At 47.1% G+C, this 25434-nt stretch overlaps 3 protein-coding genes across 4 annotated transcripts; 2 read left to right on the plus strand and 1 right to left on the minus strand.

Moving 5' to 3' along the window:
* Positions 1-4096: 4096 nt before the first annotated feature.
* gpx7 (glutathione peroxidase 7) lies at positions 4097-7301 on the minus strand. Its single transcript, XM_079350710.1, has 3 exons — positions 7061-7301; positions 5190-5451; positions 4097-4450 (listed from the first exon to the last, which is right to left on the minus strand). The coding sequence occupies exons 1-3, from the start codon at positions 7190-7192 to the stop codon at positions 4287-4289; spliced, it is 558 nt and encodes a 185-aa protein (XP_079206836.1). The 5' UTR covers positions 7193-7301; the 3' UTR covers positions 4097-4286.
* A 475-nt stretch (positions 7302-7776) lies between these two features.
* tut4 (terminal uridylyl transferase 4) lies at positions 7777-20100 on the plus strand. Its single transcript, XM_079351492.1, has 30 exons — positions 7777-8147; positions 8867-9426; positions 9523-9659; positions 10898-11014; positions 11098-11275; positions 11352-11440; positions 11542-11593; positions 11863-11932; positions 12178-12304; positions 12506-12625; positions 12822-13016; positions 13099-13273; positions 13369-13892; positions 14002-14152; positions 14292-14378; positions 14797-14900; positions 15037-15094; positions 15193-15296; positions 15397-15486; positions 15817-15930; positions 16032-16109; positions 16215-16392; positions 16484-16531; positions 17437-17519; positions 17631-17746; positions 18394-18548; positions 18639-18730; positions 18884-19448; positions 19590-19760; positions 19855-20100. Exons 2-30 carry the CDS (start codon positions 8946-8948, stop codon positions 19950-19952), a joined length of 4557 nt encoding a protein of 1518 aa, XP_079207618.1. The 5' UTR covers positions 7777-8147; positions 8867-8945; the 3' UTR covers positions 19953-20100.
* Positions 20101-21613: 1513 nt separating this feature from the next.
* On the plus strand, positions 21614-25089 carry LOC306828298 (uncharacterized protein). 2 transcript variants are annotated; one of them, XM_079350684.1, is made up of 7 exons: positions 21614-22033; positions 22542-23506; positions 23581-23656; positions 23736-23949; positions 24060-24169; positions 24267-24439; positions 24794-25089. In XM_079350684.1, exons 1-7 carry the CDS (start codon positions 21969-21971, stop codon positions 24988-24990), a joined length of 1800 nt encoding a protein of 599 aa, XP_079206810.1. In that variant the 5' UTR covers positions 21614-21968; the 3' UTR covers positions 24991-25089. The 2 variants fall into 2 exon arrangements, with proteins under 2 accessions (XP_079206810.1, XP_079206809.1); XM_079350683.1 differs by having other exon boundaries at positions 21615-22033; positions 22539-23506.
* Positions 25090-25434: the final 345 nt, after the last annotated feature.

Genomic DNA, 25434 nt, shown 5'->3' on the forward strand with positions numbered 1-25434 from the left:
AACAGCAGCCCCGACTAAAACAACTGCTGCTCCAACTACCACAACAGCAGCCCCAACTACAACAACAGCAGCCCCAACAACAACTACTGCAGTCCCAACTACAACAACTGCTGCTCCAACTACCACGACAGCAGCCCCAACAACTGCTGCTCCAACTACAACAACAGCAGCCCCAACAACTGCTGCTCCAACTACAACAACAGCAGCCCCAACAACTGCTGCTCCAACTACCACGACAGCAGCCCCAACAACTGCTGCTCCAACTACCACAACAGCAGCCCCAACTACAACAACTGCTGCTCCAACTACCACAACTGCAGCCCCAACTACAACAACTGCTGCTCCAACTACCACAACAGCAGCCCCAACAACTGCTGCTCCAACTACCACAACAGCAGCCCCAACAACTGCTGCTCCAACTACCACAACAGCAGCCCCAACTACAACAACTGCTGCTCCAACTACCACAACAGCAGCCCCAACAACTGCTGCTCCAACTACCACGACAGCAGCCCCAACAACTGCTGCTCCAACTACCACAACAGCAGCCCCAACAACTGCTGCTCCAACTACAACAACAGCAGCCCCAACTACAACAACTGCTGCTCCAACTACCACGACAGCAGCCCCAACAACTGCTGCTCCAACTACCACAACAGCAGCCCCAACAACTGCTGCTCCAACTACAACAACAGCAGCCCCAACTACAACAACTGCTGCTCCAACTACAACAACAGCAGCCCCAACTACAACAACTGCTGCTCCAACTACCACAACAGCAGCCCCAACTACAACAACTGCTGCTCCAACTACCACGACAGCAGCCCCAACAACTGCTGCTCCAACTACCACAACAGCAGCCCCAACAACTGCTGCTCCAACTACCACGACAGCAGCCCCAACAACTGCTGCTCCAACTACCACAACAGCAGCCCCAACAACTGCTGCTCCAACTACCACGACAGCAGCCCCAACAACTGCTGCTCCAACTACCACGACAGCAGCCCCAACAACTGCTGCTCCAACTACCACAACAGCAGCCCCAACAACTGCTGCTCCAACTACCACGACAGCAGCCCCAACAACTGCTGCTCCAACTACCACGACAGCAGCCCCAACAACTGCTGCTCCAACTACCACGACAGCAGCCCCAACAACTGCTGCTCCAACTACCACAACAGCAGCCCCAACAACTGCTGCTCCAACTACCACGACAGCAGCCCCAACTACAACAACTGCTGCTCCAACTACCACAACAGCAGCCCCAACAACTGCTGCTCCAACTACCACGACAGCAGCCCCAACAACTGCTGCTCCAACTACCACGACAGCAGCCCCAACAACTGCTGCTCCAACTACAACAACAGCAGCCCCAACAACTGCTGCTCCAACTACAACAACAGCAGCCCCAACAACTGCTGCTCCAACTACCACGACAGCAGCCCCAACAACTGCTGCTCCAACTACAACAACAGCAGCCCTAACAACAACAACTGTTGCTCCAACTACCACTATGAAAAGAATACATGATTCACGTAGAAAAAGAAATGCTGAAATGACAGTTGATGCCCTTGCTACAAGTGATGCATCCTTTGTGAGTCAGGGTATGATCCCTCTGCTGCTTGGACTCATTGTAGTTACCCTCTTTTAGAAGACAGAAGATGTACCCAATCAAACTGCTCGACGGACTATTACAGGGATTCTAAGTGCGAGATTTGTATACACTGTCCACAGACTTCTGTAGGTGGAGGTTACAGAGGATAGAAAACACAAATTTGGGAATAAGGTCATGTTCTCTGAATGAAGCTGAGATTTAAAAAGAAAACCGCAGTGTAGTAGCATGTAAAAAAACAAGGGAACACTATTTTTCCCCAATGTTGTTCAAAATGTGTAATTTAAAAAAGCCTAATGATTACTGAATACTGAGGACAGATCAAGCTGTGCAGTTGCATGAACATACAGGTCCTCTCTCTGTGTTGGGATATAAAATTGTAATTTCATTTTAGATCATGTAAAGACAAAATGTTTAAGTTAACATCTAATTTAATTTTTCTGTTGTCACATATTTTTCCTTTAATTATATTTTTGTTTTTTCTGTAATTATGCTATTATTTATTTAATTAGTAATTATTCAGGTGTGTTGTATCTTCTTTATTGCTTTAATCACATTCATGTACTTCTGTAAGGTGATGTGTTTAATATGATATTGTCTGTTTAATAAAGCTTTCCCTGTGCTCTGCAAAACGTCATGTTCACGCGCATCAGTCATGTTTTTCAGTGCTGAAAAAATGTGCTCCACACGTGATTATGTACCTTTAGTTTTTTATCATGGTAAAAAGAAATTAGGAAAATGTCAAGCATATAACAAAGGTAGATAGTCTGTTAATTTTATGATCGTTCTGCCTTTATTTCTTAATGAGTTGTTAGCATAGCCATTAGTAGCCGTCTGTGTAGACTCTCAGTTGTCCAGGTCACAAAAACCAAATATTTTGAAACACTACAATGGAAATCCATAAATTACCGGTGCCTTATATAATTTTAGTCTTCCTATTGTATTCAGGATTTCCTCTTTGATTTCCTCTCCGGTTTTCTACCAAATCCTGCCAAATAAACCGGACAGCACGTTCAAACAGTGTGGGGAATGTTTGGTCTGAGGGATCACACACCTTGTCCTTGAAGTGCAGAACAGCGACGAAGAAACAAAGTATCTATAGAAACTCAGGTGAGAGCGAGGAGTGGAGTTTTAGTCTCTCAAAAAAAAAACCCCACATTATTTCATGACTCAGTTTACACTGCATGGCTTCCTCAGTGTTAGAGCGCCCCCTTGTGGACGAATATACGCCACACATTAAATGGAGTTCAGTGCAAGTTCAAGCAGGAACAAATCATCCTGCTCCTTTCCCATTTTCAAATCTCTTCTCTCTCTTCTGCAGTTTGTTGTGTGATTACTTTACCCTGCAGCCACCTCACTGTCCAGCTCAGCAGAGTTCAAATACAGCCAATGGCGCTTCTACAGTCTGTTGGGGCCTTACTCAAAAACTCACTGAGGGCCCTACTTACCAGTGTTTATTACCATTATGTCTGCCAGTGTCCAGTTTTAAGCTTCTTGACCAACCGTTACATCCAAACCACCTGTCAATCATGTCAGCTACGCGCCTATGACAGTGAAACAACATCCCACTGAAAGAATATAACATTTTGTTTCATGTGACAATCAACATTTTCTCAACCACCTCTCCTTGTTCGCCAAAAAGTCTTCAAGGTTACTTGGCATCTGAAGCCCTTTTCAAACATGCAGCACGCCTGAAATCATCATTACCTGTCGGTGCATCAACACATACTTTTCTTATATCAAATGTTTGATATGCCCATTGGCTTTGAACAGTCTGAGTGGGTATATTTTGTACAATTATATCATTACAAATCTAATTATATGGCAAGTAATTGCACATGTAAGTATATGTTGTGATTGTCATCAAGAGAAGAATGTTTTGGATGAGTACGACTCTGCAAAGAGTAAGAGCTCTTTAAATGTTTTCACTGAACATCTTTGTACTTAAAGGGGACACAATAAGAAAAATCTACTTCTAAAGTGTTTCTGAACATTTATTTGATGGTTTAAAGACCCACAAAATGTAAAATTAATACATCCAGTCCTTTGTTTGTGCTCTGCAGAAGTCTTACAACACAGAAAAAAAAAAGCTCAGTTTCAAACATGCTCTCCTTGTGATGTCACGGTGGGATTCTCAAAAAAAACCAACCCTCCCCAGATCTCCTCCCATGGACTCCACCACACATCAAAATGGAGAATTCAAAGAGAGCTGGTTTCTACAGGGTCACCTCCTCTGCTGCTTGATTCACGTTACATTTTGGACCAGAGCACAACACAGATGCTTCATTTAGACCACAGGGGGCGCTGTTTGAAAAGGTGGAGAAGAGGGAGACTATGTCCTCTTTAACATCTACCAGACGTGCAGAATAATAATAAAGATCTGATGTGACAAGAGTCTTAAAATTGATGATGTGTGTGGTTCTGTCTGGTTTGGATGCTCTACTCTGTGTAAAGTAACATTTTAATATTGACTTAATAACAACGTTGTGCTCTCATCAAAGTTATTGTTTATTCCAAACATCATGATGAACAGCAACACAAAAACATGATCAACATCACTAACAAATAGAGAAACAGGAGCTCTTTGGCTAACGGCAGATTGGACACGTCAAATCAACACGTTGAGTTCATCTCTTTGGCTTATTGTTCGTACTACAGGGCGCTTCACGAGAAGTTAAAGCTCTTCTTTCTTCTTTAAGATGATCTGCCGCACCATTTCAGATATTTGAGGTCGGAGTTCTTTGACAGAAACTTTGGGTCCCCATGCATCCACCACGTTGCCCTTTACATCAATGAGATACTTCCAGAAGTTCCAGTCCGGCTCCTTTGTGGAAGACTCTGCAGGGAGTGAGAGAAGAAGAAGAAGACGACATTAAATCGCCCTTATTTTTCAAATCTCTCTCAAATTGTGAGTGTGCATCTTTAGTCGAGCAGTGGACACGGAGGCAACGCTGTCAGCTGGTCCGACCGGTCGGATAAATATCTGACACACTCGCACAGTGAGAGCAGAGCGCTGAGGTGATTCCACGACCTCAGGGTGTTTGTCCTAAATGGGTCTTCACAAATTGACAGGTCGCCCTTATTTTTCAAATCTCTCTCAAATTGTGAGTGTGCATCTTTAGTCGAGCAGTGGACACGGAGGCAACGCTGTCAGCTGGTCCGACTGGTCGGATAAATATCTGACACACTCGCACAGTGAGAGCAGAGCGCTGAGGTGATTCCACGACCTCAGGGTGTTTGTCCTAAATGGGTCTTCACAAATTGACAGGTGGCATCGGAAATCACCATGGCAACACCAGGCATTCCTGTTTGGCGTGTCTTGTTTTTTTATGATTTATAAATTAGTTGATACTTAGATTGTTATTTGTGAGGATGTGTGTGTTTGTATTTGAGCCGTCTGTCAGCCTCCATCTGTTGATGTTTCAATGGTAACCGTCCTGATTTCACTCGTACAGCGCGAGCGTTGGCCGTGCCCCGTAAATCAATGAGTGTGCGCTCACTTTCCACCGCAACAGAACATCTGATGACACACGAACAAACTCACACCACTGCATCAACACACACACATCTCACCCACCTACAAGATACTTGTACACATTGTTGGCTCCAGTTCCGACAACAGCGATTTTGCTGAACAGGGGGAAGGAGACGCCGTAGACTCTCCGCACAAAGCTGTCGATCTCTTTGTCGCTGCCCGGCTCCTGCTGACCAAACTGGTTGCAGGGGAAGGCCAGCACGTTGAAGTGATACGGCCCGAAGTCCCGCTGGAGCTGCTGGAGGTCTTTGTAGTGCTCCTCAGTGAAGCCACATTCGCTGGCTACATTCACCACCAGGGACACCTGAAGACACAGTGATACACCACAAACCCCGACAGCTGAAGCCTTTGACTTTAAAGATTAATCAGCGCCGGTTTACACAACACCAATAAAACGTCTCTTGACCACTTTTTGAAGCTCTCAGTCTCGTCTCGGAATCGAATGCGTTTTGACCAGGTCTCGTCTCGGTCTCGGACTGGGTGGACTCCGGATTTAAAATCAAAACCTGTCAGGAACTAGAACACACAAATATTTACAGGCCAGATTGGGGAGTGTGAAGCGACCCTGTGTCTCTCCATTGAAGCAGCAGGCTGTTGTCTGCGAGGGAAGAGTCTCCCTTGTGTACAGTAAGTGTGAATCTCCTCAATCACGCCCCCCACTGCTTTCACCACGTCATCACTGTCTTCATTTACCGAGGTCAAGAGTTTATGCAAAGGTCAAGTTCTGCTGGATCAAACTACTTCAGACATCCTGATGCACTTACAGACAGCATATTTGAAGTCGAAAAGCTCATTACAATTTTGATTGTGAACTTTTCCCCCCAGGTTCGAACGAGAGTTCAAATGTAGAATAAGAATCGACAGCTCTGCTGCGTTCACATGTCGTCTCGACTTCACTCTAAACATGTAAAAGGGAGCTGGCAGGAAGAGTATTGTGCTGTTAGTGTTCACACATGCAGTTTCTTGCAGGTTTATCCGAACTGACCAATAATGTTAGCATGCAAATGTTTAAACAGCTTGACAAGTCTAAAAGGATGAATGTGTCTGTAGTTCACCCTTCATCCAGAAGCTTTAAAGAAGTGTACGGGGCGGGGCACACCTGTGCAGCATAGAAACTGTGAAGTGTGTTAGTAAAGATGGCTGCTCATCAGTCTGCCTGACCCTGACCGCAGCCTGACAGTGAGATGATCCCATACTGTTGTGCTGATGGAATGTAATGTACCTGGAAACCTCCTGGCATTGCACTTAAGAATATAAATAAACAATCAACTGCATGTTTAATATTTCAGGAATAGGCCTAGTAAGTGTGACAGTTTGGATCCTTTTCTGAAAGAGGTCTGAAAGGTTCAAGATGTTTTTGTTTAAGGGGTTTAATTCAGCAACATTTGAGCTCTGACTAATTTAGAAACAACTCATGTAGGCTATAGTTTTATTCTTATTAACACAAGATTTAAGTCAAAAGACGTTCACTGTAGGTTTTCTCCTTTCTGCAGTCATCTTCTTTCGTCTCATTTAGGCTCTATCATATAGACTCACTGATGAATTAGAAACCAGCGTGATCATCAAGAAGTTAAGGCCGCATACAGTCTGCAGAGATTTGTGTACCGGTGTCAGTGTGTTGTGTGCAGATTAACGCTGATCCAGTTGATCCGTACCTTGTTTGAATGAAATCGGAGCTCTGCAGGCCTCTTGCCACGTAGGCTATCCGGGTTACATGACGGGACATCCCGGGCAGCTACATGGAGCCTACCCGCGCAGCACTTTGTGTTAGTTAGTTTACATCTACAGAGCGAGCATTAAGAGGGACAGAGACACAGAAAAACATACATTCATGCGTGCAAAGAGCGGCGTGCTGCAGATCCATCTCAGACTTCTTGTTGTTAAACTGAAAACGTGAAAGTTCCCCGACTCACCGATCCTCGGTATTTCTCCAGAGACACCAGCTTCCCTCTGCTGTTCACCACTTTAAAGGAATAAAAGTCTTTTTGTTTGCTCTCAGAGACGCTGAATAAAGTCACAAACACGGCGAGCACTCCGAGAAGCATCTTTGTATCCTCACTCAGACTGCCAACACATCAGCAGCGAGACGCTTCTGCAAACTTCACCGGACCTCCTCCTCCTCCTTCACCGGACCTCCTCCTCCTCATCCTCAGGACCTCCTCCTTCACCGGACCTCCTCCTCCTCGTCCTCAGGACCTCCTCCTCCTCCTCCTCCTCCTCCTCCTTCACCGGACCTCCTCCTCCTCATCCTCAGGACCTCCTCCTCCTTCATCGGACAAAGAAGAAGAATAAAAAATATATACATACATTTCCAAAGAAGGGCCAGACATGTGTTGTTCATTACTGCAGAATCGGAAGAAGTTTGACTTTTTTTAAGGTAATATATATGAAGAAAAAAAAAGATATATATATATCCAATATATAAAATAGAATTTAAAAAAAAAGTCAAATATAAGAATAATGAAAAAAACCATATAACTGTATTGTTAGTTTGAGTGACTTTAAACGCAAGACGTTACACGCCCTTCATATCTGTGGTCTTTGAACGCAACACGTTACGCCCCTCTCATGTACGGTCTTTGAACGCAACACTACACTCCCCCTTTTCCTTTATGACTCGCTTTCCCACAATGCAGCGGGCGGTCTTATTAACATGGCGTCAGCGGTGGCTGTTTGGAGCAGGGCCGTGGGATTCTAAAAACATTATTTAAACGGCACCATGGAGACGTCAGTTCTTTAATTCTGAGTCCAGTTCAGAGCTGGAGAGGGACCGAGGTTAACCGAGCAGGTCTGTGCTGTGACGGTCGAAGGTGTTTTCGTTACCTGTTTGTAATGAGCCGCTGCTGAGTGTCGGTTGTTATTTATCTTCCGTTAGCTCGCGCACACCGCCGGGCTCAACGGCTAACGGCTGTTAGCTTCAAAGCTAAGTCGGCTCAACTGTCCTCAGGAAGTCAACGCGAACCCTTCCCGGAGGACAACAACGCAGCTCATGGTTTAATGGTGAGCAAGTAACAATATATCTATATATGCTGATCTAAAATAACTGTGTGACCCTTGACCCCCCCTTGCACGTCTCCGTTTTTGAAAAAGTTAGTTAGTCACGTTTACTTCGGTGTTATGTCGAATTCTGCTACCCTTGCAGTTTCGTTTATCCGTAACCAGAAACATAACTTAGACGTGTTTACAAGAAACCAGGCGGTGTGTAACCATGGAAACAACCACATAATAAAACACTAAACATGACCTGATAACCTCTAAATTAACCTTACGTTACCTAACATCACTGTACACTAAATCATCCCCCAAAACATCAGCCTTGTTTACATGGCTCACCTCCTTTTGTGTATAAAATCAGTTTAAGTTGAGGACTCTAAGTTCACGTTCAGGGTCTCTACTGTAAATAAGCTCAGCTATTAAAGCTTGTATATTTCTGATCAATGAGTGAATATCTGTTTAACTAGTTTGTGGTTATTTATCGAGTATTTCGGGCTGAATCAAAACGACACATTTTAGTTTTAAAGTGGAAATTATCTTTTCGAAAACAGCAGGAAATAAATAACTTAACAAAATTAAGTCGATGGACACCTAAACACAAATTTTTCCTCTTTGTTCGATTCCGCTGTTTTCTTTGAGATCGTGAAAATGTCTCACCTGAATTGCAAATGAACGACAGAACACAGCTATCACGTCTCATGCTTTTATTCTTATTTTTCACACAGACTTTAGGTGGCCAGCCTCCCTGGTCGTCCTCAGCACGATCTTGACTCCTCTGCAGACACGAACAGAAGAACAGGGGGGATGGATGAGTCCAAAAGTCCAGTAAAATCGGGCAAACAGCTTCAGCCGAGAGGAGCCAAAGCTTCACCCTACGAGAAGCCCAACAGGGAACCTGTCTCGCAGAGAGAGGGGCCCAGGTCCGCTCCCAGCAGACAACAAAACTTAACCACGGCGAAGGATGAGCACGCAGGCAGCCAGGGAAGCCGCGGGTCGGGCAAGACTTTCACCGATGCGCCCCAGGACAAGAGGAGAGGACGGCCCTCCAGGCTGACTCGACTGACGGGAAGGACGAGTTCTGGGGAGAGAGGGAAGGGAAAAGTGGCGAGCCCCCAACAGCAACTGGCGGCTCAGGCGACGGACTCCAGGGTGTCTCTGTCTACAGACAGCAGCCCCTCGGCGAGCAGAGAGGTCAGCTCTCCTGCGGCGCCGGGCACACCTGAGAAAGGCGTCACGGAGAAGGCCAAAAGCGCCGCTGCGGCTCCAGCGAAGGAAAAGTCCCACGGTGGGTTTTGCGTGACGCGACGCTGCCGAGGTTACGTCGTCTTCTTCAGCAGATGTTTCTCTTGTGGTTAAGTATGTGACGATTGTTGATTTGTAGGGGGGACGCATCAGCCTGGTAAAGAAGGCACAGACAGGAGGCCCAGTGTGGAGGAAGCCCCCATGACAGACCAGCAGCTGGGCCTCCGACAAGCAGAGGAGCGCCTCTACAGGGACTACATCCACCGCCTGTTGAAAGTAAGGAAACTGCAGCACACGTGTGACTCAGCTGATTTTTAGCCCTCTGTCAGGATTCACCAGGTGATTCATAAATTAGCGCTTTTATTTTGAACCCTAATTCAGCGTTTCTTCGGTGGAGGTTTTACTCCGCCGTGTCGTTGAAAATGTCTGGAGGTGTTTGAGACGGCGGCTCTCTGGTTGGATGCAGAGTCTGTAAATCTGTTGTGTTGGTCGCCTCGGTTACGGACACAAAATGAAAACAAACAATGTTGTGATGTGCTTTGAAGCAAACGAGAGCTCCTTCTTTTCTTTGTGTTTTTGAGATCGATGAGTTTTGAAGAGAAAGCAGAAGCAAGACGAAACCCGATTCGAGCTGAACATCTCGTGTTGTTCTCCAGTTTTTGCACATCCGTCCTCCGAACACGCCGCATTAATAAAATCAACCTCCGTGATTGAAATGTTGAGCTTTGATTTGTGTCAATATCGGAGAAAATCTTTGTTCAGCTCACCGGGAGCCGCTGAGTGACGAGCCTCCGAGTGTTCAGACTAACAGCTTGTTAATAAACGCTCCACCCTTCAGTTTGTTTACCTTCAAAATAAACGCTCCACCCTTCAGTTTGTTTACCTTCAAAATAAAAGCACCACTCTTCAGTTTGTTTACCTTCAAAATAAACGCTCCACCCTTCAGTTTGTTCACCTTCAAAATAAAAGCACCACTCTTCAGTTTGTTCACCTTCAAAATAAAAGCATAGCATGTTATAATGTAAAGGGAAAACTGAAATATACAGAGCAGAGAAGTAAACATTTAAACTAAGTCAAAATAAAAAAACGTTTCTATTTTAAATGAACTCATGTTTAAAGTTAATTTATCTGCTAAATTACAAAAAAGGATTTTTTGTCCTCCTGTAAAACATTTTAAATGTCTGACTCGTCCTGCTCTCAGGGGCCTTTTGACCACTTAAAAAGCTTTGTTGAAGCTAACGATCCAATAAAATCCATCACAGCATTATGTCCCGCCTTCTGTCTTTTGATTGGTTTCCTGTTTCAGTGGGAAATGTGTCTCGACCGGCCGGTTAGACACTCTTGGAGTTGAGTTTGTCTACTGCTAAAAATGCTCAATGATGACCAGTCATGTAAATAAATCCTGGGAATGTTGTAAAAGGTTGTGATTCTGTTAAGGACTACAAATCCCAGAGTTTTATCCATAAAGAAACCTTCATGAGCTGATCATGTCCTCTTTTCTTTGTTTTCCACAGCAGTCTTCCGAGTACCCAAACTATCAGTACTTATGCAAGCTCTGCTCCGTCCACATCGAGAACATCCAAGGAGCGCACAAGCACATCAAGGAAAAGAGACACAAGAAGAACATCACGGTACGGGAGTCTGAGGTTTGGGTGCTCTGAAAGACGCTCGATGTCAGACTTTTGAACGGTACATTTGATTGTGGTCGTTTCAGGAAAAACAGGAGGAGAATGAGCTGCGTGCCCTGCCCGCCCCCTCCGCTGCCCAGCTGAGGGCGGTGGACGCAGTCGTCCTAGAAACGGCCAAGGAGCACGGCATCTCGGAGGAGGACTTTGAGGTCCGGAAGGCCGTGGTGGTCAGGATGGAGGAAATCATAAAGAGGCAGCTCTCAGGTTTGTGTGTCTATTTTTAAAAACCTGGTAAACTTTAATCTACGTATTAATACGCCTCCTTCGTTTTTTTCTTTAGCTTGTTCCCTCCGTCTCTACGGCTCATGTCTCACCCGATTCGCCTTCAAGCAGAGTGATATCAACATCGATGTCACCCACCCTTCCTCCGTGAGTTTTGCTTTTTTTCACCAAACGATTGTCGCGTTTTGTCCGAAAACATAAACGACGTAGTTCACCGACGTTCGGTCTCATCGTTTCTCTCCGTGCAGATGACGCAGCCCGAGGTCTTGATCCAAGTGCTGGAGATCCTTAAAAACTGCTGTAAGTCTCACTCGATGCATTTCATATTTGGCAGCTTCTTGGCGAAACGTCACTCATGTGTTTTGGTTTGGGGTAAGATGTCTAGTGTGGGAGAACAAGGGGGCAGTAACTACACTTCCTTGACCCTGGTATTCTTGCAAGATTGTACAGTTCATGCACGAGCACGGTTTTTTGTCTTTTTTTAAATGAATTTTTTCATGCACGTCTTCTCTGTCGTTTACTCTTTCTTTTTCTTTTCTTTTTTTTTTCTTCTTCACTTTCCTCTCCAGCTGAGTTTTCGGAGGTCGAGTCCGATTTTCACGCCAAGGTTCCTGCTGTGTTCTGTCGGGACGTCCGCAGGTGAGCGTCTCAATACATCCCTGAATTCTTCTCTCTGTTTGTGTTTAATTTGGTCCTTCTACACATCTCGAGGATGACTTTAGACTTTAAACCCGTCAGGGTTTCTGTGAGTCCTTCAGCTGAGTCGTGTTTGTTGTTCTCGGCCGTGCTGGCTCAGACGCGGCTTCGCACCGATCAAGCGGTTTGTGGTTGTTCAGTGTGAATTCAAGAATTCTATCCAAACAGTCACCTGTGTCTGTGTGCAGCGGCTTGATGTGCAAAGTGAGCGCAGGCAACGACGTCGCTTGTCTCACCACCAATCACCTGGCAGCCCTCGCTAGACTGGAGCCCAGACTGGTTCCCCTGGTGCTGGCCTTCCGCTACTGGGCGAGGGTAAGCCTGACAACAACAGTGACTCACCAGCTTAAACAGGAAGTGGTCATTTTATATCTGCACATCCCAGAAAAAACAAGATGTGTCACGGTCACTGACCAACCTGTGTCAGAGAGCTGAAAATAGAAATCACATGTGAGGGAGGTTTTAATTTTAAGGCTCTAAAGTTGTTTTTTTGTGTTTTTCTCTTTGTGGCTGCAGCTGTGTCACATCGACTGCCAGTCTGAAGGTGGCGTCCCCTCCTACTCCTTAGCCCTCATGGTCATCTTCTTCCTTCAGCAGAGGAAAGAGCCCATCCTGCCTGTGTACCTGGGCCGCTGGGTAGGTAGAACTGAGGCGTCACCTGGATGCAAAACAAGGGCAATGCTGTCATTTCTCCACCGCTCACATTTTCATTTCACTGAAGTTTGGAGAACGACGTTTTAATTCAGATTTTTTAAAGTTTTTTTTCTCTATGTGATTGGGCCGTTTTTCTTTTTCCATTACGTCTGACGTTGTTTGTTTGTTTTTTGTTCAGATCGAAGGATTCGAGGTGAAACGGGTGGACGAGTATCATCTCACTGGGATCGCACTGGACATGTTCGTCAAATGGGAGCGCAGACCTCAGAGCTCCACAGACGGACGCGGCGAGAATCGAAACGAAGCGAGGGGAGAAGGGAGACCCAAGCCGGAGCAGAAAAAAATCGATGACTCTCATTACTCAGAAGGAATGGTGAGTCTTCTTTAGTAAAAACAGTTTAGACTTCCTTTGATTCAGATTTGGAGTCACGCTTTTTCGTGTTTTCCCCTCTCAGACCAGGCTAACCCTCGATCTGGGGAAAGGTGTGTCACTGGGCCAGCTGTGGTTGGATCTCTTACGTTTCTACACTCTGGAGTTTGCACTTGAAGAATTCATCATCAGCATTCGTTTGAAGGAGCTGCTCTCCAGGGAAGTGAAGAACTGGCCTCGTCGCAGGCTCGCTATTGAAGGTGAGAGGACCGCTCTGTCGGGAAAGTTCATCTCACGGACCTGAAGAAGTTTCTGGAAATTCACTCGGTGTTCCCTTTTTTCTTTTTGTGTTTAGATCCGTTCGCCTTGAAGAGGAACGTGGCTCGCAGCTTGAACAGCCAGATGGTGTTCGAGTACATCCAGGAGCGCTTCCGCACGGCTTACAAATACTTTGCTTGCCCTCAGAGGCGGGGAGCCGGCAGGCGACAGAGGCGACTGAAGTCAAGACAGCAAGGTGCAAGGTGTGAAGGGGTCGAGGAGACGGAGGCCGCTGGAGCGAACAAGTACGAAGACGACGGGAAAGTGGGAAAAGGTCAGAGAGGTTTGAGAGAGGACGATGAAGCTGACAGCGAGGATGGAGGTGGTTCAGATCGGTCCAGAAAGGAGGAGGAGAAGACTTTAGATGCCAGTCTCACGGACATGGTTCTCAATGAGGGGAACAAACCTTCCTTCTCCCCGAACGGCCTGCTGGACAGTGACAAAGACGGGGAGGAGGAGGAGGAGGAGGAAGAGGAAGAAGAAGAAGAAGAAAGCTGTGGGCCTATTGCATCAGAGGATCTGCACTACGTGTTCGATAAGATGATTTTCACTGGTGGAAAGGTAAGTGATTAATAACCATGCAGCCTGTTATCATCTGTAGTTATGCTCTCTGTGCATTCAGCCGGTACAGACAAAGCCCTGGTCATTTGGACTCTTTTTGTTTCTTCAGCCTCCGACTGTCGTGTGCAGCATCTGCAAACGTGACGGTCACCTGAAGGATGAGTGCCCTGAGGACTTTAAGAAGATCGAGCTGAAGATTCTGCCCCCGATGAACGACCGCTTCAGAGACATTCTCGATGGCCTCTGCAAACTCTGCTTCTGTACGAACACTTATCATCTTATCATTGCAATTCAAATGATGTGGAAAAGACACGAGACAGATTTTTGCAGAAGAACTAGAAAATGTTTGTCACTTTGCCTGATCAATAACTTCAAACCGATGGATCCACTCTGTTGTAGATGAGTTGTCGCCGTCACATGCAGAGCAGCAGAAGAGGGAGCAGATCCTCGCCAGTCTGGAAAGGTTCATAAGGAAGGAGTACAACGGTGAGCTTTGCACTTTATCCACTACACACCTCAGTCTGTAGGGAGCAGGAGAGTGGCCGGTTCAAGTCCCGGGTGCAGTCTGGTAGCTTGAGAGATGCCAGCTCAGTGTGTCTGTGTGCATGTGTGTCTCCTCTAATAAGGACATCAGCAGACCATTTCTGTCAGAAACGTTTGTTAACTTGGGGACTCTTATTTTATTTTGTCCTCTTGTGATGAATTTTAACATCCTGAAGAAACAGACTAGACTTTCAGAAACATGTTGACTCTTTTCTTCACAGAGACTCAACACGCTCTCTTCGTGCATTATTTAGATTTCAATACTGACAAAGAATGTGTTTCCACTCTGGGATAGAAGTGAGTAAACCTGTGTGTCCGTGTGTGTGTGTGTCCGTGTGTGTGTGTCCGTGTCCTCCCTCAGATAAAGCTCAGCTCTGCTTGTTTGGCTCCTCTAAGAACGGCTTTGGCTTCCGTGACAGTGACCTTGACATCTGCATGACTCTGGAGGGTCACGAGACCGCAGAGGTAGGCCGACCACACACACACACACACACACACACACACACACACACACACACACACACACACTCCTCAGATGGAATTCTGTCTTTGTCGTGAGATGAGAAATATTTGACCTGCTTTTCCAACTTTGTCCAAACAGAGGCTGAACTGCAAAGAGATCATTGAAGGGCTCGCCAAAGTGCTGAAGAAGCATACAGGTGAACGGGCGTGATTGGGATTCTTTGTGACTCGTACCTTTTTGTGTTGCTCGAGAGCGAAAGTGACCGGCTGGGTGTCTCGTGTCCTGTCGCCGCAGGTTTGAGGAACATCTTGCCTATCACAACAGCTAAAGTGCCTATTGTGAAGTTCGAACACAGGCAGAGCGGTCTGGAGGGAGACATCAGCCTTTACAACACGCTGGTGAGTGTCCGACAACCTGCCGTTGCTTCATGAAGTGCGTGTGGATGAGCGTTCAAGGGGAAGTGATGTTTGACTGACGCTGCTCGGCTCGTTCCTGCAGGCTCAACACAACACAAGAATGTTGGCTACGTATGCAGCGCTCGACCCGCGCGTGCAGTTCCTGGGATACACAATGAAGGTCTTCGCCAAGGTACGTTACCTTGTTAGAAGTTGCAGCTGACGCAGTGACCCTTTGCAAAGTGCAGTTAACAGCTTCCTGTCTGGATTAGCAGAGTGTGTCTCTCTGTCTCTCTATCGAGGAGCGTGCATTTAGCGTCTCGTTCGTGCAAACATTCCCAGACTACAGCAGGCTCTGGGGAAACCCCTCACAATGTTAAAGACGATTCCTGACGCTGGATCTACCTTTTTGTTGAGGAATAAGAAGGAGAAAAAAAACAGCATTATGAATCTCTCTTGAGACCAGAAGGTGTCGGTGATCTGAATAGGTTTGACCTCTGCTTTGTCTGTTTTGTGCACGCAGCGCTGCGACATCGGGGATGCGTCCAGAGGAAGCCTCTCTTCTTATGCATACATACTGATGGTGCTATACTTCCTGCAGCAGAGGCAGACTCCCGTCATTCCCGTCCTGCAGGAGGTAGACCCCCAACCCCCCCCCCCCCCCCCCCCAAAAACAAAACATTCACTCAAGTGTAAATCAGAGCTGTGAATAAACATCTCTGTTTGGTGTCTGTTCAGATCTTTGATGGGAAGACCGTTCCGCAGAGGATGGTGGACGGCTGGAACGCTTTCTTTTTTGATGACCTTGAGGATCTGGTGAGTCGAGTGAAGATTTACCTCACTTAGATTCAAACACAATCTTTCTCTGGGTTCCCTTTTTTATCGCTGCTGGTGTGATACTAAAAGTTGTTGTCGACGCAGCGTCGGCTCCTCTCAGATCTGCCGCCGAACACGGAGTCGGTGGGAGAGCTGTGGCTGGGACTCCTGCGCTTCTACACCGAGGAGTTTGACTTCAAAGAGCACGTCATCAGCATCCGCCAAAGGAAACGCCTTACCACCTTTGAGAAACAGTGGACCAGTAAATGCATCGCCATCGAAGGTGCTCACACAGATTCACTCTTTCTTTGGTTCTTTACCTGCTTCTCAGCGTGACGCCTCACCTCTTATACTCACCTGTCTGTTCTCCTCAGATCCCTTTGATTTGAATCATAATCTCGGTGCTGGAGTTTCTCGCAAAAGTAAGTTGAACCTCCTCTTTCTTCTAAATGCATCTGTATTCGATAAAAGACGTTTGGCTGATGTCACTTTTGTTAGAACAGATTGGATTCTCTGCACTTTAAAGCAGCAGTATGTAACTCTGCCCCCTAGTGTTTAAAATGAGTACTGCAGTCTAAACTCTAATCCTCACAGAGAGCTGTCTCCCCCCCTCCTCTCACACAGGTCAACATGTGGTGGACACTGTAGCTTCAGTGTTTAGCCAGCTCTGCATGTGGGGGACACTGTAGCTTCAGTGTTTAGCCAGCTCTGCATGTGGTGGACACTGTAGCTTCAGTGTTTAGCCAGCTCTGCATGTGGTGGACACTGTAGCTTCAGTGTTTAGCCAGCTCTGCATGTGGTGGACGCTGTAGCTTCAGTGTTTAGCCAGCTCTGCATGTGGTGGACACTGTAGCTTCAGTGTTTAGCCAGCTCTGCATGGCTCTGTAAAGCTTTCTGCGTTCTAACCTCTCTCCATGTTTCAAAAGCATCTCCAACATTGATCCTAGTTTGAGCAGCTTTCTGCTGCTGGAGCTTATTAGAAACATGCAGAGGCTTTTTAGCTCGGGTACAATCACTTCTATCTGAAGCAGTTCCACTGCCCGCTTCCATCGCTGCAACACCTGTTCACCTGATAACTGCTCTCATATCTGGCAAACCCAGGGGCGTCCAAAACGGCCTTCAAAGCCCCGCCTACCTTCTCTGGTCCAATCAGATCCAGAGCATTCAGGAGCAGAATCTAAAGTTAGAAGGAGGACATACTGGCTGCTGCACACAGCGTGTTTCCTTCATGATCACAGAGGAAGAGAGCGTCAGCATTAATTCATGTATTTTACTGATTGGTCCTTTAATACTATACGAATGAAAAATGTTTTTTTCCCTCCTCTAGTGACGAACTTCATCATGAAGGCTTTTATAAATGGGAGGAAGTTGTTTGGAACTCCTTTCTACCCCGTCCCCGGCACTGAAGTGGTACGTCGCTCGTGACCCCCCCCCCCCATGAAGGATTTAGATTTAGATTTAGTCTCCTGAAAGACTTGTATTGACGTGATAATCTGCTTTTTCTGTCACGCACAAACACAGGACTACTTCTTCGACTCCAAGGTGTTGACGGACGGCGAGTTGGCGCCAAACGACAGGTGCTGCCGGATCTGTGGGAAGATCGGACATTACATGAAGGACTGTCCGAAGAGACGCAGGTTGTCCCCTCTTCATTCACGGACTCGTTTGTCTCGCCGCGGTAGATTTCCACGAAAAAGATACTCCTAAGAAGAAATAAACGTATTAAACTTAGCTTCCACTTTATGCTTTCCCACTTTAAAAAAAAAAAGGAAAAAAAAAAGTTTTATTGAATCTTTATAGCTTTCCAGTCAAGGTCTAAAAGCAACCGAACAAAACAGGGCTGCTCGATTATGGCAGAAATGATCACCTTTATTCTGATTTGCGAGGGAGAGCTCGATGTCTTTGAGCATCAAAAGGACGCAGACGTAGAGACAAAGTGTCCGGACGTCAGCGGCCTCGTAGGGAAAGCACAGAGGTGTCGACGTTTTCTCAGCGAGCGAGAGTAGAAACAAGGAACAGAAGCCGGAGGAGAGACACACAGACAGACAAAAGAGGAGCCAGCAACCACAAGATAAGTACAGACACCTGGAAATCCACCTGAGATGTTCAAGTTCAGACACTTTGCTTTGTAACTGAAGTTTTTAGGATTTAGTGTCAAAAAGTCGAAGCATTAGTTAAAATCTCCTGGAAGTATCGGGAGTTGTGATCGTGTAGTTTGAGGGAGTTCCTTGTGTTCGCACGGAGACGTTTCTCATTTCTTCATCCCTGAACTTTCCTCCGCCAGGATAAAGAAGAAGGAAAACGACAAAGACGAGGACGTCAAAGAGGAGGAGCGCGAGCCGAAGGATCGGCGCTGTTTTCAGTGCGGGGACATGGGCCACGTTCGCAGGGACTGTCCCGAGTACCGCCACCTCAAGCAGAGGAACACCGGAGCGCCAGGTGCAGAACTCGCTTCACACAGAAACACAGAAACACAAGATGGGGTGAAAGGTGATGAAGTGTCTAAAGAGCTGCCGCTTTCTTCCCCAGCTCCTCATATGGTACGGACGATTGTGAGCTCCCAGTCGGTTCCCATTCCTCAGGCAGACGGTCCTGGACGGAGCAGACAGCCCTCTGAATGTGTGAGTGTAAACGCATCCGATGTTATTCCCAGTTTCTACTTCTTAAATAGAAGAGATGAAAAATAAGTCTCCGAGGTCCCCGAAATGTGTGTGTGAAGTTTCTCGTTCTTTTTTCTGATGATTATTTCTTGTTTTGTTTTTTTCTCTCATCAGTCCGACAGTCGGCAGACTCCACCTTACTCGCCGCAGCCGTCCGCTGTCTCCCAGGGTTCCTCCCAGCCCTCCAGCTCCCCTCAGCCCTCCCACATTAAGACCAGCGCTGCAGGTCCCTCCAAGCAGCCCGCTCACCCGCAGGTGCCCCTCTCTCTCTTCAGCTTCCCCACCTCTCACCCGAGCCAGTTCCACCCGGGGGCGCTCACCGCACTGGGGCTTCTTCCCTCCCACCAGCACCAGTCCCACCACTCCCAGGGGCAGCCTCACCACCCAGTCCGCATCCCTTCCACCGCCTGGCCCATCCACGGACCAGTCCTCAACACGTCCTCGCCCACCGCCCCGTCCCCGCCCGGCCTCAAATTCGCCCTGCGCTCCGCATCGGGGAACGGAAGTCCCACCGGCTCAGGGGTCAACCCCAGCCCCATGAACCTGAACGACCCCAGCATCATCTTCGCCCAGCCGGCGGGGAGACAGCTGGGCATGGGCGGGTCAGGACGGGAAGGACACTGGCACAACCACTTAGCACAACCGGGGTCACTCATGGGCAATGGCACTGTCAAGTCAGGTATTCACCGGGTGAACTCTGCTGTGTGTGTGTGTGTCTTTCTCTTTGATACGATGTTGGTGAAGGGATTCAAACACATTCATACACGCGTCTTCAGTTTCTTCTTTTCGTCCGTGTCTGACGTTGTTTTCGTCTCTACAGATTCAGCTCATCCGGCCCAGTTTGTCGGTGTGAGCCAGGGTTCCCGGTTATGGGAGCACAATAAAGCCCCACAGTACTCCCTCTCCCCATCCTGGCCCTACAGGATGCCCCAGAACTTCATCCAGCAGGGCAACGGAGGCTTCCAGCCCGGAAAGCCCTTCGTGACCCAGGGTCAGATTTCCTTTTTTTTTTTATGTTGCTGAGAGAAAAGAAAATTCAAACTTCTGCCTTTAACTTTCTGTTGTCCTGTCTTTCCTCTGATCAGGTTCTGTGGTGCACCAGAATCCCAACTTCCCACTGGTCCCCCATCCAGTAAATGTCCGACATCCGGTCAATCTGAACTTCCTCCAACAGAAGAAGTGAACTCGCGTCTCCTTTTTAATTCGATTTATGGGCAGTACGAAAACCAAGCAAAATAATTTCCTCTTTGCATCATTTGGTCTGGAGAGTTTTTAAAATGAATTTTATCATTTTTGTACAGTTTTTATGTTTGGTCTCATTACATTGATTTGTGATACAAATGTCAAATATTTTAATACCCCCATTTTTGAGGGGGTCCAAAAAAGTGTTTTTATTTTATGTGTAAAGTAAGCAAGGACAAAATGTAAACCTTTATTTTTATTAGCTGTATTCATACTTTGCTTGCCACAGGATATGAAGGCTTTGAATAGACGTTTGTTTTAAAAAAAAAACAACCTAACATGTCACCCTCAGTATGTAGTGCCAAACGCAGGGATAGCAAGAAAAAAGGGAAAAAATCTCAAACATGACAAAAACCTTCTCAAAAAAAAAATAAACAAAGACAAACACAAACAGCCATCGTGTGGTGTGGGTTTCTCTTTGCAGTCAGCGCACGGTTTAACACGTCCCTCGGGTCCGGGTCACGGTTTTCAGTTTGGCTCTGACAGCTTGGACTGTTGGGACTGTTTTTTTTTGGTTTTCCATTCTTTTGAGTTTTTTGGTAAATTTTACAGAAACGGCAAGAACAAAAAAACGTATTCTCCCAAAAATATGTCTCACATGCTGGTGCATTAAAACATATTCAGTGACAGTCCATACTACGCACGACTGACAACATAGTCTGTACTGCGAGCTACGTTTGACAGTTAATTAGGCAACATGACGCCCCCTCACTGTGTGTACGGACCGTTCAGCTGTGTCCGCTGCCGTCAGACTCGTGTCTCCTGTCAGACGCCTCGCTGGGAGCCGGTGTGCGCGCGTGTCAGCTCCAACATCCGGGGAATAAAATGAACGTTAAGATGATTTTCATCTTTCAAACGGCTCGAATAAAACCGATTTCTGAGATGTTAGAGACGGGTTTTTTTGTCTGAAAGGTTGCGCCTGTTCTAGTCTTTACAATAACCTTCAACAAAGACGTTTCAAGCCTACAGCAGCAATACGAGCAGACAACTTACTATAAGATTTAAGAAGAAAGACCCTGACTCGCTGTGATTCTAGAGAAGGAAACTGAAGGCTCTACCTCCCATACTACCTTTACAGACGAACAGGAAACTTATTCACGTTTGTAGTCATGTTTGTAGAACTGCAAATTATTAATTATTTAAATCCTGCCGACACAAAGACACAAATAAAAAGCAGAGTACTTTTTAAGTTGACAGAATAATTTCAAAACAAGACTTTTATTGTGAATAAATGACAGGAAGTAATTCGGTAAAAATCAGTTGAAAATCATCACATTTTTTATTTTATTTTGAAGATCTCAAAACACTTCTGTTGTCCCTTCCTGTTCTCCATTTGGCCCTGCCCGGTCACCTGCAGACTCACCTGTGATTGGAGGAGGATTGAATGAGAAGAAACAGAAGCGGATAAAAGTCAGTCCAGTCTGGTGTTTGTTTTTAATGACTCTACTGAAACTAGCACGCACGCACGCACGCACGCACGCACACACACACACACTACACAATACATTATGCAACAGACAATACAGGACAATAAACAAAAACATCAATACAAGACACTGAAACCACCAAACAGAGCAACATAAAAGAACACACACACACACACACACACACACACACACACACACACACACACACACACACACACACACACACACACACACACACACACACACACACACACACACACACACACACACACACACACACACACACGGTGCTCACTGTGAGTGCTGATGTAAACAGTCTGTGTCTCGTCAGGTTAATTAGTCTTGACGAGCTGCTCAGTTTAATCCTCCTTCCTCTGTCACGTTGACCAATCAGAGCTGCTGATGTCATCCTCTCCCCTCCCCCACCTGTTGTGTGTGTGTGTGTGTCAGTGTGCGTCTGTCCGTCTGTGTTCAGACTCTTTGTGTCAGATCGGTTGCCGCGGCAGCAGCAGTGTGAGGACAGCGCTCGTATGAAGCGTTGCTGTGTTCCTCTGAGAGCCGACCACAACCTGCTGACCCCCGACACACACACACAGTGAGTACTGTACACACACACACACACACACACACACACACACACACACACACACACACACACACACACACACACACACACACACACACACACACACACACACAGTGAGTCTATTTCTTACTTGTTGGTTAGTTCCATCGGTTAATTGGCCAGTCACCTGGTTTGGGTGTTTGTTTTTGTAAAGTTATTTGGTTTGTTCGCTTGGAGAGCTCACAGTGGCCTTTACTCATCACACAACACGCCACACTTCCTGTGTGGCGTGTTGCGGCTCAGTTGGAAGGTCGGGTGTTCGATCCCCGGCTCTCCTCCTTAACCCCACTTAACCCCAAGTTTCTCCCGCTCTCCTGCTTCACCATTCGTTACTTCTGGCTGTACCGTCTGCAAATCAGTGTGTGAATGTGAAGGTGTGAAAGAGCTTTGATTTATTCAGGTCCGTGTACCTGCTCAGTTTCACCTCTTTAGATTTGCCTTCACATGTTCAGTGAAATGATTGTTGGTCTCCCAGCAGGTCGGGGGTCAGGCTGCATCATGCTGTCCAATGGCGGTCAGAGGGAGTGGCCCCTTTATCAGCACACCTGCACGACTCCTCGAGCAGCCAATCATTCGTTGGGACTTCTCAGAGGCAACGCCCGCCTGTGGCGTCTCTCCCTCGCCGTCTGCGATTCGAGGACGAGACGGAGACGGAGGCAGAGTTTCGTTACCTGGAACGACAGCTCCAGAGGAGACCGACGGGGCAGCGAGGGGCCGGCGTCCTCGTCTCTAAACCGGACTTCAAGCTGTACGCCAATGGCAACACGAGGGCGGGGCCACAGGGGGCGGGGCGTGTTGTGGAAGGAAGGCACAGAGGACGGATGTCGGGGGAACAGTCTGACTCCCACAGGACAGTATTAGGAGGCGGAGGCAACCTTAACCTCCATCGACACCCACCTGTCGCCGAAGAGCGGGGGCGGAGTCTGTACAGGCCCAGCCTTAACCTACGCACTGAGCCAATCAGAGAGACCTACATTGGCTCTGTCAATGGTAATGAGACCTGCAGGGGCGGGGGCAAGGCAGGGTCTGTAGCTAACAACCATGTGAGGAGTAGAACCAACCAAGTGGAAGTAAATGGAAACCATGTGACGATTCCTCAGGCCACGCCCACCACAGACCTGCCAATAAACCCCTACGACCCCACACAGCTCCCCCCGCCCACTCGACCTTCAAGATCACCTGGACTTCCATGTCCCCCGAACTTATCTCCTCCTCCTGTGACATCAGAGAGGAGGATGTCCCAGATCGTACTGATCAACAGCCCCACGGCGACAAAGAAGCTGAACCAGGAGGCGCAGAGTCCGACGACGGCGTCTAAAACCCTTGAAGGTCTCGGTGGGGGGTCAGAACTGAAGGAGAGGAGGGTCAGTGAGGAGGACAAAGGTGAGGATGCCAAAATGAAGAGCTCCATCTCGTCATCCTTGTCAGCAGGACGAAGCTCAGGTGAGACGTCCAACACCAGTCCCCCTACAGAGTGGACCTGAGAACACACGCTAACTCCCTCTTAACGTTTACAGGTAAGAGCAGCGATGGACAAGTGAGAAAGCCAATGAGAGTAGAGCTTCACAGTGAAGACCCCTCCCCTCCTGAACAGTGAGTCAGCGCCATCTACCGTCTCCGTCTGTTGAGTTTTAGAAGTCTGATCTGACAATCATCTCGTTGTTTCTTTCAGCTCGATGAGCAGAGACGAACCCGCTCGTCTGTCTCTGCGTCGTCTTTTTGCCAACGTCAAACTGAGCCGGACTCGGGCCGCCAGCCTCGACCGGCTCAGCCTGAGACCGCGTCACTCGGGACCTGGCCAAACCAATCCTGAACCCGCCCCCTTGTTTCCCAAGAAGTCCTCCAGTCTGCTGAAGAAAACCCCGTCTGTTCAGTCGCTCAACGTGGTGAGAAGATCAATCAGTTTTATTTTGATTGATTATTTAAAACAATCCCATCGATCATTAAACCATCAAAGTCAGACGTTCATAATGTCTGTTTCTGTTCTGTCCTGCAGGGGGCGCAACTCTTGCCAATGAGAAAGTCATCGTCTGTCCAGAGTTTGAGGTCGGAGCAGAAGAAGAAGAAGAAGGATCGATCAGCTGACTACAGACCGGCTGCTGATCAGTAATACTTAACAATTTAAACTACAGCCAATCAAAACAAGAGACACATTAAACACCTGATTAGAGATTCTCTCTCTCTCACTGTCTCTCTCCCTCAGGTGTCTTAAAAGGTGCGTGAGTATCGAGGACGTCGGTTGTCCCTCTTCTGTCCGTTCCGTCGGTCGGGTTCTTCGGGTTTGTTCTGACGGAACAGTTCTGTTAGAAATCAGTCGACTGAACAACCGAACCTTCGGATTCGTCATCAGCCGAGGGAGAGGACGACCCGACTCTGGTACTGCAAAAACTACAAACACAAATTCAAGAACTACAACTACTACTGCAAAAACTACAAACACAAATTCAAGAACTACAACTACTACTGCAAAAACTACAAACACAAATTCAAGAACTACAACTACTACTGTAAAAACTACAAATACTACAAAAGCCGGTAACACAGATCTAACAGAGAGAATGCAGCTAAGAAGTAAAGTTTGTGTATTTTTAGTCCACTGTTAGAGAAAACTCCTAATCGTACGATTGCCCCAGTTCTAGTACTTTATGATACAGGAAGAACTTGTTTGAGGTATTTCTTTTCCATGCTCAGAGTATTAGTTCTGTGCAGTAACAGTAATGTGTCCTGCAGGTGTGTACGTGGACGACATGGTGGACTGCAGTACTCAGAAGTTGTACACCGGCCTGCTGGCGGTCGGCGACGAGATCGTCGAGGTGAACGGAGAGAAGGTCGCCTGTCTCAGTCTGGATCAGGTGACCCGGCTGCTAACGCAGACCACGATCGCCACAATCCGAGTCCTCCGACAGCAGAGGACGTCTCCACGGTGACGGTAGCAACAGCATCATCTGTAACTATGGCTATAATTTTTATGACCGTAACTGCGACTGTACCTTTAATTTAAGAAGTTATTATAACCTTTAAAGGTCAAACGTGTGTGAAGTTTCTCGTTATGAATCCACTCTGATCCTGTATTTGATAATGTCTATAAACCCCTCTATTTCAGCCCTGCTCAGAACAGGCTGTTTCTGTGTCTGTAGCTTTAAATATGTAAATGAGCTGTGTCTGGCCACGCCCCCTCTCTGGAAGGGCTCGGGTGTACTCGCTGCTTTCTGGCTCCATGTCCTATTGTTTACGGTGAGAAGGCAGACTCAGAGGGCAGAACAAACACCTAGCTGTGGGAGTGTCACCCACCTGGGGGAGGGGCTACTGCCCTTTGTGATGTCATGAAGGGAACATCTCCAAACGGCCTGTTTGAGTACACATTTTCTGAA

The sequence above is a fragment of the Symphodus melops genome (assembly GCF_947650265.1).
Source record: "Symphodus melops genome assembly, chromosome: 8".
Taxonomy (NCBI): domain Eukaryota; kingdom Metazoa; phylum Chordata; class Actinopteri; order Labriformes; family Labridae; genus Symphodus; species Symphodus melops.